The sequence below is a fragment of the Thamnophis sirtalis genome, unplaced genomic scaffold (genome assembly GCF_051295495.1).
Source record: "Thamnophis sirtalis isolate CommonGarterSnake01/CBP01778 unplaced genomic scaffold, rThaSir2_p1.2 scaffold_15, whole genome shotgun sequence".
In the NCBI taxonomy this organism is placed as follows: Eukaryota; Metazoa; Chordata; class Lepidosauria; order Squamata; family Natricidae; genus Thamnophis; species Thamnophis sirtalis.
The window spans coordinates 45,320,465-45,336,738 of record NW_028261395.1 but is presented as its reverse complement, the minus strand read 5'-3'; the positions used below and the strand labels follow the sequence as shown (position 1 = coordinate 45,336,738).

General features: G+C 46.1%; 1 protein-coding gene across 1 annotated transcript in view; it reads right to left on the bottom strand.

Annotated features, from left to right (window-relative positions):
- The window catches only part of PRDM16 (PR/SET domain 16), a 190,670-nt gene that overhangs the window by 15,451 nt on the left and 158,945 nt on the right, over positions 1-16,274 (bottom strand). The window contains 5 exon segments of the mRNA XM_087702688.1: positions 1,105-2,497; positions 3,691-3,844; positions 5,187-5,334; positions 6,211-6,409; positions 12,445-12,547. Coding sequence (XP_087558814.1) covers positions 1,105-2,497; positions 3,691-3,844; positions 5,187-5,334; positions 6,211-6,409; positions 12,445-12,547 — 1,997 coding nt within the window.

Below are 16,274 nucleotides of genomic sequence, written 5' to 3'. Positions count from 1 at the left end.
AGAGGTACTACTACCACTCTATAAAGCCCTTAGTAAGGCTACACCTAGAGTACCGCATCCAGTTTTGGTCACCACACTATAAGAAAGAGGTGGAGACTCTGGAAAGAGGGCAGAGAAGAGCAACCAAGAGGATGAGGGGCCTGGAGGCTCAAACATACGACGGACGGTTGCAGGAACTGGGCCTGGCTAGTCTAGGGAAGAGAAGGACCAGGGGAGACAGGAGAGCATCTCCCAATATTTTTAATCGCAAATTCCCAGGGTCGGATTCTCAAATCCGTTGTGTTCTCCTCCCCTCTTCGTCCGTCCATCATACAGCTGAAGGCCATGTGGTCTCTTATCGGAGCAGGTCCCTAGGTAGCATCCAATGGTGAAATCTAAATTTTTTTCCTACCGGTTCTGTGGGTGTGGCTTGGTGGTGGTGGTGGCAGTCATGTGACTGGGTGGGAGTGGCTATGTAGTCATGTGACTGGGAGGGGGGTATCGAAAGACAGAAACTCACTTTAACAATGTCCTGCTGGAGCAGGGGGTTGGACTAGATGACCTCTGAGTTCCCTTCCAGCCCTGGATTGCTGTGCACTTTCAAAGTATCCTCTGAAGCTGCGTCTAGTGCCAGGTTTGTGGTCCTCCCTCCCTCTCCCTCCCCCTCTCTTTCTTGCAGCACCCCCCCCACCCCACTTTTTAAAGCAGCTTTTTCCTTGCCTATTTGCCTGAATCAGCAGGGAAAAAATGCTTTAAAAAGCGGAAAAAAAGGTTTTTGACGAGCAACGCGATCCTCGGAAGTACTACCGGTTCGCAGAACCAAAGACAATCGTCCCTACCGGTCGTCCGAACTGCTCCGAACTGGGAGGATTTCACCCCTGGTAGCATCTCTTCCCTCCACCTCTCAAGGCCATTCACACATACAATGCCATCCCCCTCCCCTTTTGTAGCCTGATCAGTGAGAAAGGTTCTTCCCTGATTTTCCCCTCCCTACCCGTTATGCATCTGAGGGCCAGGCCCTCTCTTATTCTGGCTGTTCTTAGTCAGCTTCTCTTTCCTCCGTCCCTCAAGGTTTTTCCCGCAGGCCCCTCACAACAACACCATCAAGGCTGAGAATGTTAATACCTGTAGATAGGGTCCATGAAGAAAGGGGAGGGCTTGGCGTAATGCAGGGAAGGCTGAGGGAGCATCTGAGCTTGGTTCATCTTGGGGACGCCGTCGCTGGCCGCCAGCTTCCTCTCGCCGTAGACGTGGTTCTTCCGGGCGTCCCGACTCCCGTGATGACTGGCCCGGATGCGGCTGCTGATCGTGAGATCCAGGGGCTGCTCCTCACCGCCGTGACGAGCAGGGAGGACGTGGGCCGCTTTGCTTTCTTTCGGCTTGGTGGTGAGGTCGAAGGGCGACTCCGAGCAGGCCCCGCCGATTTTGTGCAGGTCCCGGGGCGACTTTGGTTCGGCTTTGACCAGCAAACTGTGGTTGAGGGTCCGCTCCGTGAACGGGTAAACCGAGTGGGAGAAGTTGGGAAGGAACTGGAACGGGAACATGGAATGATAGGGAAGGGCCCCCATTTTTTTCTCCTGCATACCCATAAACCCGGGCCCGAAGTACTTTTCGGCAATGGAAGCGATGGCCTTGATGGAATCGTTCGTGGCCCCCATCATCGGCAGCAGCTGATCCTCGGGGGGAGGGAAGAAGGAGTGCTGGGAGTAGAAGATGGGGAGGTCGCTCGTGCTGTTGGCAGAACCGGTGGGGGCCGAACCGCTGCCGAAATCCGCCTTGCTCTCCCCGGGTTTACTTTTCTCCTTCGTTTTCTCTCGCTCGCTCTCCGCATCGCTCTCTAAGTCCGACCCGGTGCCGGTGGTGGTCTCCAGGTCGGTGCCCGTCGTGGTGTTGATGTCCTCGAAGTCGCTGGCGTCCGACAGGTCGCTAGTCCTAGCTTTGAGCTTCTCCAAGTAGGAGTTCCCCAAAGGGGCGCTGTTGAATCTCTCCTCCACGTGGAGCGGGTGGCCGCTGTTGCCGACGGCGGACATCAGCGGGAGCGGAGAATGGCCCAGAGGGCTGGGGAGCTTGGCCTCTTGGGTGTGGTTGATGGGGCTCTTGAGCAGGGGCGTGGGGGGCAAGAGAGGAGGCCTGGGGTACAGTGAGGGAGGGAAGATCCCCGGGAACCCAGGGGCGAGAGCTGGGAATGAAGGGGGAGCGGGCGAGAACGGAATTGCTCCCGGGTGCGGCCGGGCGGGGAAGTAGTCGCCGAAGCCGAGTCCGCTATGATTGAGGCTTGGCGACGTCTTAGACTTGTCCATCAAAGAACTGGGCGTCAGAGGCAAACCTGGTGCGAAAAGGCCTCCGGGGTTATAGTGGTTCTTGCCTTCGCAGAACCGCCGGTGTTTGTTGAGCGAGGAGGTGGTGCTGAACATCTGACCGCAGTCCTTGCACTTGATCTGGGTCCGGCAGTCGGCGTGCATGCGCTTGTGTCTGCAGAGGTTGGAGAACTGCGTGTAGGATTTGTGGCAGACCTCGCCTAAAGCATCAACAGAAACCAAAAGACCAAAACCCAGTATGAAATTAATATGAAAGAACGGGGTCGGGGTGCGAGAGAAAGCGGGCGTTCTCGGTCTTTTAACCGAGGGGATAAAAAGAAAAAGAAAGGAGGTGGGAACCATTTTTAAACCGACGGGAACCAAATGGGCCCGGAGAGACGGACGACGGGACAACACCAAACAAAATTACAGGGGATTTATGTGAAAGGTGTGCAGGAAGTCCTCGACTTACGACCACAAGCGAGCCCCAAAATTTTGTATTGCTAAGTGCGACATTTGTTCTGTGAGTTTTGCCACCTGTTACGACCTTTCCTGCCACGGTTGTTAAGCGAAACACTGCAGTTGTTGAGTAACACGGTCATGAAGTGGCTTCCCCATCAACCTGGCTTGTCGAAAGGTCTCAAAAGGGATGTCAGCCCTGAAACTGGCTGGACTGAGGCCATTTTGAGACTTCAGCGCCGAGACATCAGAGAAGAGGTCCAGGGAGGGGGGGGGAATAGTTGGGATTGAGGTCAAAACAAAATACCTTCTCTTGGGAATCAAGGTCATCCCTGCAGATGCTTGGAGGGAGGTGACTGGGGTAACTTAGCAATGGGGCAGTATCCTGATTGGAATATGTGACTGTTTGTTTTGAGAAAGTGAGAAAAAACATTTACTTTTAATTTGGTGAAAACTGCGGGAATAATCAGAGTCGGCTTTTCACCAGCCTGTGCTAATCCGACATATCTAATGAATTTATTCTTTCGAGGAATTTACCGGCCTCAGAGTTGTTTTTTGGTTTTTTTTGTTACAGATATTTTACTTGGAACCCTGACAAGGAAATCACGTGACCCCGGGACACCGCAACTGTCCGAAGTACATGCCAGTTGCCAAGCATTTGAATTTTGATCGTGTGTTCGCGGGGATGCGGGAAAGGTCGTAACTGTGAAAAACGGGTTATACGTCACATTTTTTCCTGTGCTGTTGTAAGTTTGAACAGGTCCTTAAATGAACTGTTATAAGTCGAGATTAACCTGCACCCCTCCCCCTGTCTTCCCGCCCTTCCATTCAACCTACCCCGCGGTAAAGTTGGACACCCGATACATTTGATTGATGAACAAACAAACAAATAAACAAACCTCAAGGGGTATTTTTTTGTGGGGGGGAGCACAAGGCAGTGGCTGAGGCAACTTACATATGAAAGGCTTCACAGTGCTGTGGATGTGTTTGTGCTGTTTGAGGCCAGAAGAAGTGGCGAAGGTTTTCCCGCAGTCTGGACATGCGTGCGCCCTCGCGCCGACGTGCTGGGAGCGAATGTGCCTTTGGAGGTTGCTGGGGTCTGTGAAAACCTGAGGAGGGGGCAAGCGAAACACTTCCTGAGCTTCCGAAGTGAAGACAAAGCACAGTTTTTCTCGTATTGAATTTGTTGTGTGTTTGTGTTGATTTGATTTGACAAGCATAACCTTGGGAGATAGGCGGGAAAGCTGCACCATAGTTTGGTTGTTTCTGGTTATCTTGGCGCGACGCTCGTCTCCGTTTCTTAGCCGGTGGGAGCCGGCATTGTCCAAAGACAATTTCCGCGGTTGTGCGGGTGGCTATACGCCGAAGGGGCAGGGAATCAACCAAGCAGAATAGAACTGGAAGGGGCCTTGGAGGTCTTCTAGTCCAACCTCATACTCAAGCAGGAGACCCTGTAGTATTTCAGACCAGTGACTGTACGTTCTCTTCTTAAAAACCTCCAGCACCCCCTGCAACTTCTGATGGCAACTTCTGTTCCTCTTGTTAATTGTCCTCACTGTTAGGAAGTTTCTCCTAATTTGGTGGGGAAGGAACACTGTCTTCTTCCCACCAAAGTGGTACCTATTGATCTACTTGCATCTACATGCTTTAATATAAACTTTAATATGTAACAGTGTATGACCCTAAACTGAGAGAGAGGAGGGGAGAGAGAGCGGGGGAGAGAGAGAGGAGAGAGACAGAGAGAGAGAAGGGAAAGAGAGAAAGAAAGAGAGAGAGGAGAGAAAGAGAGAGAGAGGAGAGAGAAAGGAGAGACAGAGCGAAAGAGAGGAGAGAGACACACAGAGAGAGGAGAAACAGAGAAAGAGAGAGAGGAGGGACAGAGAGGAGAGACAGAGAGAAAGAGAGAGAGGGAAAGAGAGAGACAGGAGAGAGAGACAGAGAGAAGAGGAGAGACAGAGAGAGAGAGACAGAGAGAGGAGAAACAGAGAGAGAAAGGGAGGGAGAGAGAGAGGAGAGACAGAGAGAAAGAAAGAGAGGAGAGACAGAGAGAAAGAGAGAGAGAAAGAAAGAGAGGAGAGAAACACACAGGAGAGACAGAGAGATAGGAGGGAGAGAGGAGAGACAGAGAGAAAGAGAGAGACAGAGAGGATAGAGAGAGAAAGAGAGACAGGAAAGAGAGAGAGATAGAGAGAGGAGAGACAGAGAGAAAGAGAGAGAGGAGAGAGAGACAGAGAGAGAGAAAGAGGGAGGGAGAGAAAGAGAGAGAGACAGAGAAGAGAGAGGAGAGAGAGTGACAGAGAGAGACAGAGAGAGAGGAGAGAGAGAGAAAGGAAAGACAGACAGAGAGAGAGAGACAGAGACAGAGACAGAGAGAGGGAGGGACACACCATTGGCCTTTGGCCCAACCTACCCGCAGTCTCCACAAGGGCCCGCCCACCCCGAGGGCCATACCTTCACGCAGTTTTCGCACTCGAATCTCTTGCCACTGTCGTGCGACATCTGGTGACGAATCAAGTTGGATTTCCAGTTGAAGGCCTTGGGACACTGGTCACACTTGTATTCCCTTTCTTCTGTGTGGATGATCATGTGCTGCTCCAAGCTGTGGGAGAAGAAGGACGGAAAACAACAGAGTTTGGAAGGGGCCTTGGAAGGTCTTCTAGTCCAACCCCCTTGCTCAAGCAGGAGAGACCCTCCTGAAAGTCTTCAAGGTTGCAAAAGACTCGTCTTTGGGGGTGTCACCATCACCTGAACGAAAGACTTTAGGCCAATATTTTCCACCCCTACCGGTTGGGGAATTCTGGGAGTTGAAGTCCGCAGTTCTTGAAGCTGGATGGGGAATTCTGGGAGTTCCCAGATCTTAAAGCTGGCTGGGGAATTCTGGGAGTTGAAGTCCCCAGATCTTAATGCTGGCTGGGGAATTCTGGGAGTTGGAGTCCCCAGATCTTAAAGCTGGATGGGGAATTCTGGGAGTTAGAATCCCCAGATCTTAAAGCTGGATGGGGAATTCTGGGAGTTGAAGTCCCCAGATCTTAAAGCTGGATGGGGAATTCTGGGAGTTGAAGTCCCCAGATCTTAAAGCTGGATGGGGAATTCTGGGAGTTGAAGTCTGCAGTTCTTGAAGCTGGATGGGGAATTCTGGGAGTTGAAGTCCCCAGATCTTAAAGCTGGATGGGGAATTCTGGGAGTTGAAGTCCTCAGATCTTAAAGCTGTCTGGGGAATTCTGGGAGTCCCCAGATCTTAAAGCTGTCTGGGGAATTCTGGGAATCACCAGATATTAAAGCTGGATGGGGAATTCTGGGAGTCCCCAGATCTTAAAGCTGTCTGGGGAATTCTGGGAGTTGAAGTCCACAAATCTTAAAGCTGGCGGGGGAATTCTGGGAGTTGAAGTCCCCAGATCTTAAAGCTGGATGGGGAATTCTGGGAGTTGCGATCTATCCCCCCACCGTCCCCAAACACCGGAACTTTGGGGCTCACCTGTACTTGTTTGGAAACATCCTTTCACAGTCCTTGCACTCGTGGCCTTGGTCGTCCTCCATCCCTTCCTGCTTGATCTCCTCGCTCAGGGACTCGTACAGAGAGCCGACGGCGTGACAGGAGTACTTCTTGTGCCGCCTCATCTCCATTTTGGACTGGAAGAGCTCGTCACAGTCCTCGCAACGGAACGTGGGAACGTCTGCGGAGAAAGCAGAGGCCCCAGCGGTTACCGACCGCCACGCGGGAGGGTCGGAGGTCACCCAGCACCTCGATTTAATAAAAAAATTATATATATATATAATAAAAATAGCAGAGACCTTGCAAATTTCCTCAGTCCTGGCGTCTTTGAAGCCACGCGGACTTCAATACCCAGAATTCCCCAGCCGGCTGGGGAATTCTGGGAATTGAAGTCCGCGTGGCTTAAAGCGACAGGCCGTCGATCCATTTAGTGACCGCTTGAATTGAAAACTGGGGAAAAAAAGCGAGTTGGGACCGTTTTTCAGACATATGACCACCGCAGCATCCCCGTGGTCACAGATCCAAATTCGGACGCCACAGATTCATATTTATGACGGTCTCAAGTGTCCCGAGATAAACATGATCCCCTTTTGTGACTGTCCGACTGACGAAGTCGATGGGGGAAGCTGGATTCCCTTCCCAACCTTGATAATTGCAGGGATTCGCTTAACAACGGTGAGGGAGGAAGGCCGCTAGCCACGGAAATTTTAAGCTGAAGTCGAGGATTACCTGCTTATACATAGGTATTATAATTTGAACTCTTTCGATCCACACGCAGACGCCGGAAAAATATGTATGTATCATATGAAAGAGCAATCATTAATTTTTTATTCACTATTTTTTCCCCCCCTGCTGTGGCTTCTCCAACCAAATGAAATTTTAATGTACAATTAAACTGGAGGCGTTTTTTTAAATTTCTCTGACGAGGGTTTTCAATGGAAAAGTCCTTGGGCTAAGGATCTTTTTCTCCTTTCATAAAAAAAAATGAAACTTAAAAATGAAAAATGATAATTAAAACGACCTCTGCCCCTTTCACAGACAAGCTGGAGAAGGGCTTTTTTTCCCCTCAAATCAGATCAATGGGGATCGCAAGTCGATTTCTCTTTCTGCAGATTTTGGATGGGAAAGGAGGGGCGTAAATTTGAGTTTAGCAAGTTTTGGCAAGTTTCCTTCAAACCTGACCAGAGTGTTAAAATCACGATTTTATTTTATTTTATTTTATGTTATTATTTTATTTTATGTTATTTTATGTTATTTTATGTTATTATTTTATTTTATTATTTTATTATTTTATTATTTTATTATTTTATTATTTTATTATTATTTTATTATTTTATTATTTTATTATTTTATTATTTTATTATTTTATTATTTTATTATTTTATTATTTTATTATTTTATTATTTTATTATTTTATTATTATTTTATTATTTTATTATTTTATTATTATTTTATTATTTTATTATTATTTTATTTTATTATTATTTTATTTTATTTTATTATTATTTTATTTTATTTTATTATTTTATTTTATTTCATTTCATTTCATCATTTTATTTTATTTTATTTTATTATTTTATTATTTTATTTTATTATTTTATTTCATTTCATTTCATTTCATCATTTTATTTTATTTTATTTTATTTATTTTATTTTATTATTTTATTTTATTTTATTTCATTTCATTATTTCATTTCATGTCATTATTTCATTTCATTTCATCATTTCATTTCATTTTATTATTTTATTTTATTTCATTTCATCATTTCATTTCATTTCATTTCATTTCATTTCATTTCATTTCATTTCATTATTTCATTTCATTTCATTTCATTTCATTTCATTTTATTTTATTTTATTTTATTTTATTTTATTTTATTTTATTATTTTATTTTATTTTATTTTACTTTATTTTAAGAAAGAAAACTACGTTGAGTTTTGTCTGGGCACACAATAAATTATCGCAGCCAAGGTCAAACGAATTAAAACAAAGGGCAGCTATTATTAAGTTCACAAGGCAAGCATCCTGACACCAGGGCCAAGTTAAACAATCTCGTTTCCCTCCCGCTGTAAATTTTCCGGGACAACAAAGTTAGTTTTCCATTCTTTTCTTCTTCTTTTCCTTCTGTTCGCCGTGCGGTTTATTGTGGGGTTTTCTCTCTCTCCTTTTCTTGTGTCCCCCCCCCTCTTTCTCCAGTTTCTGGCCATTAAAAGTTTGTTTGGCAATGAAAATTTCACGCTTTTTCGAACAGGGGTGGGGGGGGAGCACCGGGATTGAGTTAAACCCTTAAATTGTACATGATATTTGTGTGTGTGTGTGTTAGCATAGGTGTGTGTGTGTGTGTGTGTCTGTGCTGCCCCTCCCCCCAAATTGAAACAAGCAAATCCGACTTTCCAAGGCAGAAATTTGCAAAAGTTTTTCAAACTTTTAAAAGCCAGGAGCCCTTGATTTAAAGGCTTCAAATTAAATGATATTTAATACTCGTTTCTTTTATGGCATGGGGGTGTATTCCTCTACCCCTTTAGTAACTGTTCAAAGTTACAACCGCGCCGGGGGAGGGGAAACGACGTAGGGGTCGTTTTTCCAGATTTACGACCTTCGTAGCATCTCCGATCAAAATTCGGACGTTTTGACAGCTGGTTCATACTTATGACGGTTGCAGTGTCCCGTCATAACCCACTTTTGCAATCCACTTTTGCGCCAATGGGGAAGCCCAATTCGCGTAAACAACCGTGTGACTAATTTAACAGCTGTCGAAGATTTGCTTAACAACGGGGCCACTTTCGCGACCTTCCGACAAGGAAAGATCCGCTTAACAACCGTGGGGCTAGTTTAACGATGGCGGCGCTCCCCTTAACGCATGTCGCGAGGAAGGGAAGACGCGCGTAACGAAGCTCTCGTTTAGCCACATAAATTTGGGGGGCCTTCGTTTTGGCCGTAAGTTGAGGACCACCTGTTGTAATAAAACCCGGGAAAACAGATTTCCTGCTCGGGATCAGAAGGGAAGGGGATTATAAGCCCTCGGCCAGCAAAACATGTTCTTGAAAAAGAATTGAAGCGTCCTGCTCTCATTTCATTTCATTTATTGAATTTCTATGCCGCTCCAATCCCGAAGGACTCCGGGCGGCTTACAGAAATGAAAAAATAAAATAAAAATAAAAGAATTTAAAAAAAACAATGGGACACAACAAACTTAAAAAGGAACACAACAGACACCCGATCGGGAGCGGGCTGGACCTCAGTTGTGGGGTCAACAGCCCCAGGCCTGCCAGAAAAGCCAGGTTTTAATGGCTTTGCAAAAGGCCATGAGAGTGGGCAGGGCCCGGATCTCTGGGGGCAGCTCATTCCATAGGGCCGGAGCGGCAACAGAGAAGGCCCTACTCCTAGGCGTCGCCAGCCGGCATTGTCCCGCTGAAGGCACCCGGAGAAGGCCCATCCTGTGCGATCTTATTGGTCTAAGGGAGGTATGTGGCGGAAGACGGTCTCGCAGAAGACCCGGGTCCTAGGCCATGTAGGGCTTTAAATTCCTGCAGTGATAAGGGAGGTGATAAGGGGGTCTTGCTGTGTGTGTGTGTGTGTGTGGAGGAAACAAACAGGAAAAGAAAAGATAATTATCTTTGTAGAGTCCCTTTTAGCATTTAAAAAAATGTGTTTTGCTACTCCCCTGCTCCAGCAAAAGGGAGAAAAAAAAGCGGCGAGTGGGATATTAAAAAAATAAAAATAAAAATAAAGGAAGGATAGAAAAAAAAATGAGGAAAAGGCTAAGAATTGAACCGTCAAAATGCTTTTCTGATGACAGGGTGTTGTGTTCGGGAAGCAATTAAGCCGCACGGCCTCTGTGTGATACGCAACCCGGAGGACGCAACGAGGGAGCGGAAAAAAAAAAACCCATTGTGGGATAAGAATGTCGGGTTTTCTCTCCAAATGTCTTTTTTTTTCTTGGTGTGTTTGTGGGGGATTGAAATAATAACAATAAACACCTAAGAAGGTCAGAAACGCATGCAGCTTTTCCGTTTCCTTCCTCCCACGCCGTTCCATTTTTTTTTCTCGTAGGAACCTACCCCGTTTCCCCTAAAATAAGGCCTAGTACTGTGAAGGCAAATCTAGGGCACCATATTAGCGGGCATGCCAGTGGCTCAGCTAAAGCGCCCATCCACGCTGCCCTTCCTTTCCCAGGAATCTCCATGCAATGCCAGGTAAATACAGAGGCTCTGGAAGGGCGTTTTCAGCCTCCGGAGGGCCTTCGGGGTGGGGGGAGGCCATTTTCGCCCTCCCCAGCCTCCAAGAAAGCTTCTGGAGCAGAAAACGGACCTAGCGGGCCCACCGGAAGTCGGGAAACGAGCCGTTTCCAGCTTCTGGAGGGCCTCCAGGGAGGCGTGGGAAGCCATTTTCACCCTCCCCAGGATCCAAGAAAGCTGTTCGCACATGTGTGGGGAAGTGGGGGGTGGGGGAAGGTCATGTGTGCATGCACAGGTGGCATGGTGCAGGGGAGTATTAAATTATGGGTGTGGGCACCCGAGGTGAAAAAGTTTTGCCCTCCCTGCTCTATACTCTTTTGTTTGAAGTAGAGTTCCCTGTTACAGTAAAAACAGTTGAGTAGTAAAGCACATGGTGACAGTACTCACCATGTGCTTTATCAGTAGAGCTGGCTCCGATGATCCATTCTGGTGGTAGATGGCAGTACCGTATTTTTCGGAGTGTAAGACGCACCCTTTTTCCTCAAAAAAGAAGCTGAAAATCTGGGTGCATCTTATACACCGAATACAGCATTGCTTATCTCCCGAAGCCCCGCCCCCTTCACCAAAATGGCCATGCATACCCTTATGGAGGCTTTCAGAAAACTCCTGGGGGCTGAGGAGGGCAGAAATAAGCAAGAAAACGGACCATTTTTTGCCTCCCCCAGCCCCCAGCAGCACTCTATAAGCCTCCATAAGGCTATGCATGTAATTTTTTTGACAAAAAACGGGCCCGTTTTTGTGAAAAATGGGCCGTTTTTGGGAGGTTTGCAGAGTGCAAAAACTTTTTTTGGGGGTGGGAAGCTCTTTAACTGATTGATGAGAATTACATTGATCAAGTGCCGTGTCAGCAGAAACAAAGTCTTAGGTGCTGCAGATTGTCATCTATTTCCTTCTCCAGTATATGGATAAATACACCTGGAAACATCTACCTACCTACCTACCTACTCTCTCTCCCTACCTATCTACTGTATTTTTATCCTTCTCCCCCCTCTATCTACCTACGTACCTACCTACTCTCTCTCTCTCCCTCCCTCCCTATCTACTGTATTTCTCTCTCTCTCTTTCTGTTTCTCTCTCTCTATCCCTCTACTTACCTATCTATCTACACACACTCTCTCTCTCCCTCCCTACCTAGTGTATTTCTCTCTCTCTCTATTTCTCTCTCTCTCTCCCTATACCTACCTACCTACTCTCTCTCTCCCTACCTATCTACTGTATTTCTCTCTTTCTGTTTCTCTCTATCCCTCTACTTACCTACCTATCTACACACTCTCTCTCTCTCCCTGCCTACCTAGTGTATTTCTCTCTCTCTATTTCTCTCTCTCTCTCTCTCTCCCTCCCTATACCTACCTACCTACCTACCTACCTACCTACTCTCTCTCTCCCGACCTATCTACTGTATTTCTCTCTCTCTTTCTGTTTCTCTCTATCCCTCTACTTACCTACCTATCTACACAAACACTCTCTCTTCCTACCTAGTGTACTTTTTTCTCTCTCTCTATCCCTATACCTACCTACCTACCTACCTACCTACCTACCTACCTACCTACCTACCTACCTACCTACCTACCTACCTACCTACTCTCTCTCTCTCTCTCTCCCTACCTACCTACTGTATTTCTCTGTCTTTCTCTCCCTCTCTATCCCTCTATCTACCCACCTACTTTTTTAAAAATTTGCCTCTTCAAAACCTTGGTGCATCTTATACTCCGGTGCGTCTTATACTCCGAAAAATACGATATTTACAAGTTTGGGTCTGTGGCATACGTATGCTCTTTTGTTCTAAGTAGAGTTCCCTGTTACAGTAAAAACGAGTAGTAAAGCACATGGTGACAGTACTTACCATGTGCTTTATCAGTAGAGCTGGCTCCGATGATCCATTCTGGTTATGCAATGGTCCAACATAAACCACCTGCATTTTTGTATCTTGGAATGCAATGGGTTTTAATTTTGGGGAAGAAAAGAAGCGGGTCTCACCTTCCAAACTAGGTGGCAGGTTTCCAGCAGGCAACGTTCCTTCTTTCATATACATCAGCAGCTCTTCTCCTGGCTCAATTTCTCTAATAACTTTATAATAAATCTAGACGTTGACGACAAGGGGCAAGAGAGAAAGAGAGAGGGAGGGAGGGAGGGAGGGAAAAAGAGGGTGGGGGAGAGAAATTAAACACAGGAGCTACTTGGGCGTCAATTGTTATTCGTAACGAAAAAGGGGGCGATTCGGTTTGATCGCGATGGTGGAGAGTGATCGCTTGATATTGTCCCAGGAGGTTCTCGTGGAGATGATGGCCGTGTTGGAGAAGGTTCCACCATTGTAGGGATGGGAGGTTCAACGGTACATTTCACAGAGTTTCCTCAACGTTTTTCCCTGATTGGTGTAGTATTTTCTGGAGATGACCCTCCTCCAACAACCTTCTGATGAACTTCTGGAGGTCCACCAGTCCTCGGCCAGGCAATTAGCAATGTCCGATTGGAAATATAAAGGGATTATTCACCTCAGGGTTGCTGGGAAGAACCTTTCCCCTACATTTCCCCTTCCCTTACCAATTCTCAGTGTAGTGCCAAGAATCCCCCACTTTATGGTTTCTTTCAAAAGGATCAACACCTGTTAAGCTCCTTCCTTCCCTCCCTCCTTGCCTTTTGCTCCTTCCTTCCTTCCTTCCTTCCTTCCTTCCTTCCTTCCTTCCTTCCTTCCTTTTATCTCCTTCCCTTTTCTCCTTCCCTCCCTCCCTCTTGTCTCCTTCCATTTATCTCCCTCCCTCCTTCCCATTTCTCCTTCTTTCCTTCTTTCCTTCTTTCCTTCTTTCCTTCTTTCCTTCTTTCCTTCTTTCCTTCCTTCCTTCCTTCTTTCCTTCCTTCCTTCCTTTTATCTCCTTCTATTTATCTCCCTCCTTCCCTTTTGCTCCTTCCTTCCCCCCTTTCCTTTTTTCCTTCCTTCCTTCCCTTTATCTCCCTCCTTCTTTCTTCACCCTCCTTCCTTCCTCCCTTTCTTTTTTCCTTCCTTCCTTCCTTCCTTCCTTCCTTCCTTCCTTCCTTCCTTTTATCGCCTTCCACTTATGTCCCTCCTTCCATTTATTCCCTCCCTTCTTCCCTTTTCTCCTTCCCTTTTCTCCTTCCTTCCTTTTGTCTCATTCCATTTATCTACCTCCTTCCCTTTTCTCCTTCCTTTCTTCCTTTCATCTCCTTCCATTTATCTCCTTCCCTTTTCTCCTTCCTCCCTTTCCTTTTTTCCTTCCTTCCTTCCTTCCTTCCTTCCTTCCTTCCTTCCTTCCTTCCTTCCTTCCTTCCTCCTATCTCCTTCCATTTTTCTCCTCCCTTCCCTCCCTTCATCTCTCCTTCCTTCCCTTTTCTCCTTCCTCCCTTTCCTTTTCTCCTTCCTTCCTTCCTTCCTTCCTTCCTTCCTTCCTTCCTTCCTTCCTTCCTCCTATCTCCTTCCATTTTTCTCCTTCTTTCCCTCCCTTCATCTCCCCTTCCTTCCATTTTCTCCTCCCTCCCTCCCCTTTATATTTTACCCAACTGCATCTTCACATATAAACCCACCTAACCGAGGAGAATATTCGGAGAAAATGCTTCTATGTCTCACCCATGAATTTTGTCCAATTCCCCCCCCCCCCCCCGCCACAACCCCGATGGCTTTAGGGGCTAGAAACCTCAGCCCAGATCTACTCAACTCTCTTCCTCAACTTTAAATGTTCCAGGTGGTGCCCTTTTCCTTCTTCCATGATGGCAGCAGCCCACCCCAAACTCATCCCCAACGGCCCAACCACAAATCCCATCACCCTCGGGGAAGTCAAATATCAGGAAGGCAGCTACTTCAGCCTCAAAACCCACCCCGTCCTCTTCTCCGAATGGACTGTGAAAATTCATCATTTTTTTAAAAAAAAAGAAGAAGTGGTGTTGGGTGGCTCAAACCTGGTTTGAGGGCGATTTTCAGCAGAGTCTGAATGGTGCCACGCACCGATTTCAATGTAAAGATTCATTCAGGGTTTATAATACATACCATCCTGCAGCAAGCGGAGAAGTTCCATTTCACTTTGCCTGCCCCCCCCACCCAACCTCTCTTATGAGCACAAAACTGTTATTGTTTCTTCCTGACTTCTGTTTACTTTCGCCTCCCCCCCCCAACGCCTCCCCCCCCCCCCCGCTTCCTTCTTCTCCTTTAAAACCAATACATTCTGCCACATCATTCCCCGAGACAGCCACAGGCTCTGTCAAATATTAACTTAATAGATGGAAAAACCTGGCTGGTGAACTTGAAAAAGTTTTAAAAAACTTTCGTGTGTGTGTGTGTGTGTATAAATATATACACATACATTCACACATACATGTGTGTGTCTGTATACATACGTGTATGTATCTATGTATGTAAGTATGTATGTATGTGAATATACCATATATATATATATATATATATATATATATATATATATATATATATATATATATATATATATATATATATATATATATATAAATATAAATAACCCAATATTTTTACTGTTGCCTTTTTGTTACATTTTTTTGTTGTATTACTGCTGATAAATAAATAAAGGGAGACTAGTATAGATCTATTTCAAGCTATTTAGCTCTCATTCAAATCCCAGCAAGGGTATGGCTAGCTGATGAGAGCTAAATAGCTTGAAATAGATCTATACTAGTCTCCCTTTATTTATTTATCAGCACTAATACAACAAATATATATATATATAGTCACCCGTGAGAAGTTTTTTAAGAAAAACTTTTGAAAGTTTTCTTTCTTTGGGGGAAAGCCTGCATTTTGGGGGCTCCCCCACTAGAGGGCAGAGCTTAACAATCAAAACCGGATTTGAGACTGAAGGACTGGAATAAACCTTGTAATAAACTAATATTATTAGTTTTTCTTTTTCCCCCAGAAGAGAATTCTCTTCTCTCTTTTTTTTTCATCTCCTAACAACTCGGGGATGTCTTTAAAAAAGACTCTAAAAAAAAAAAGAGGCAGGGCCCTCTGAGCAATGGCTAAACAGAAGTAGAAAAAAGGAATTTCTAAAGGGAAAGAGCGGGAGGAAGGGGGGAGGGGAGGAGGGAGAGGGGGAGGAGAAGGAGAGGGAGAAGAAGAGGAGATGTGATGAGGATGAAAAGGAGGAGGAGGAAGTGGTGGTAGAGGGGAGAGGAAGAAAGAAGAAAAAGGAGGAGGAGGAAGGAGAAGAAGAATGAGAAGGAGGAGGAAGGAGAAGAAAAAGGAGAAGGGGAAGAAGCAGGAGGAGGAAAAGGAGAAGGAGGAGGAGGAAGAGAAGAAGAAGAAAAGGAAAAGGAGAAGCAGGAGGAGGAAAAGGAGAAGGAGGAGGAGGAAGAGAAGAAGAAGAAAAGGAAAAGGAGAAGGAGGAGGAGGAAGGAGAAGAAAAATGAAGAATGAGGAGGAGGAAGAAGACAAAGAAGAAGCAGAAGGAGGAGGAAAAGGAGAGGAAGGAGAAGGGAAAGAAGGAGAAGGAGGAGGAGGAGGAGGAGAAGGAGAGGAAGAGAAGAAGAAGAAAAAAGAAGGAGGAGGAGGAAGGAGAAGAAAAAGAAGAATGAGGAGGAGGGTGAAGAAGGGGAAGAAGGAGGAGGAGAAGGAGCAGGAGGAGGAAGAAGAAGAAAAAAGGAGGAAGAAGGAGGGGAATGGAGAAGAAAAAGATGAAGAAGAAGGAGGATGAAGAAGGAGGAGGAGGAGGAGTAAGAGAAGATGAAAAAAAGGAGAAGGAGAATAAGGAGGAGAAAGAAGAAAAAGACAAAGAATTAGGAAAAGGAAGAAGACGGAGAGGAAGCAGAAGGAGAAGGAGGTGGAAGGAGAAGAA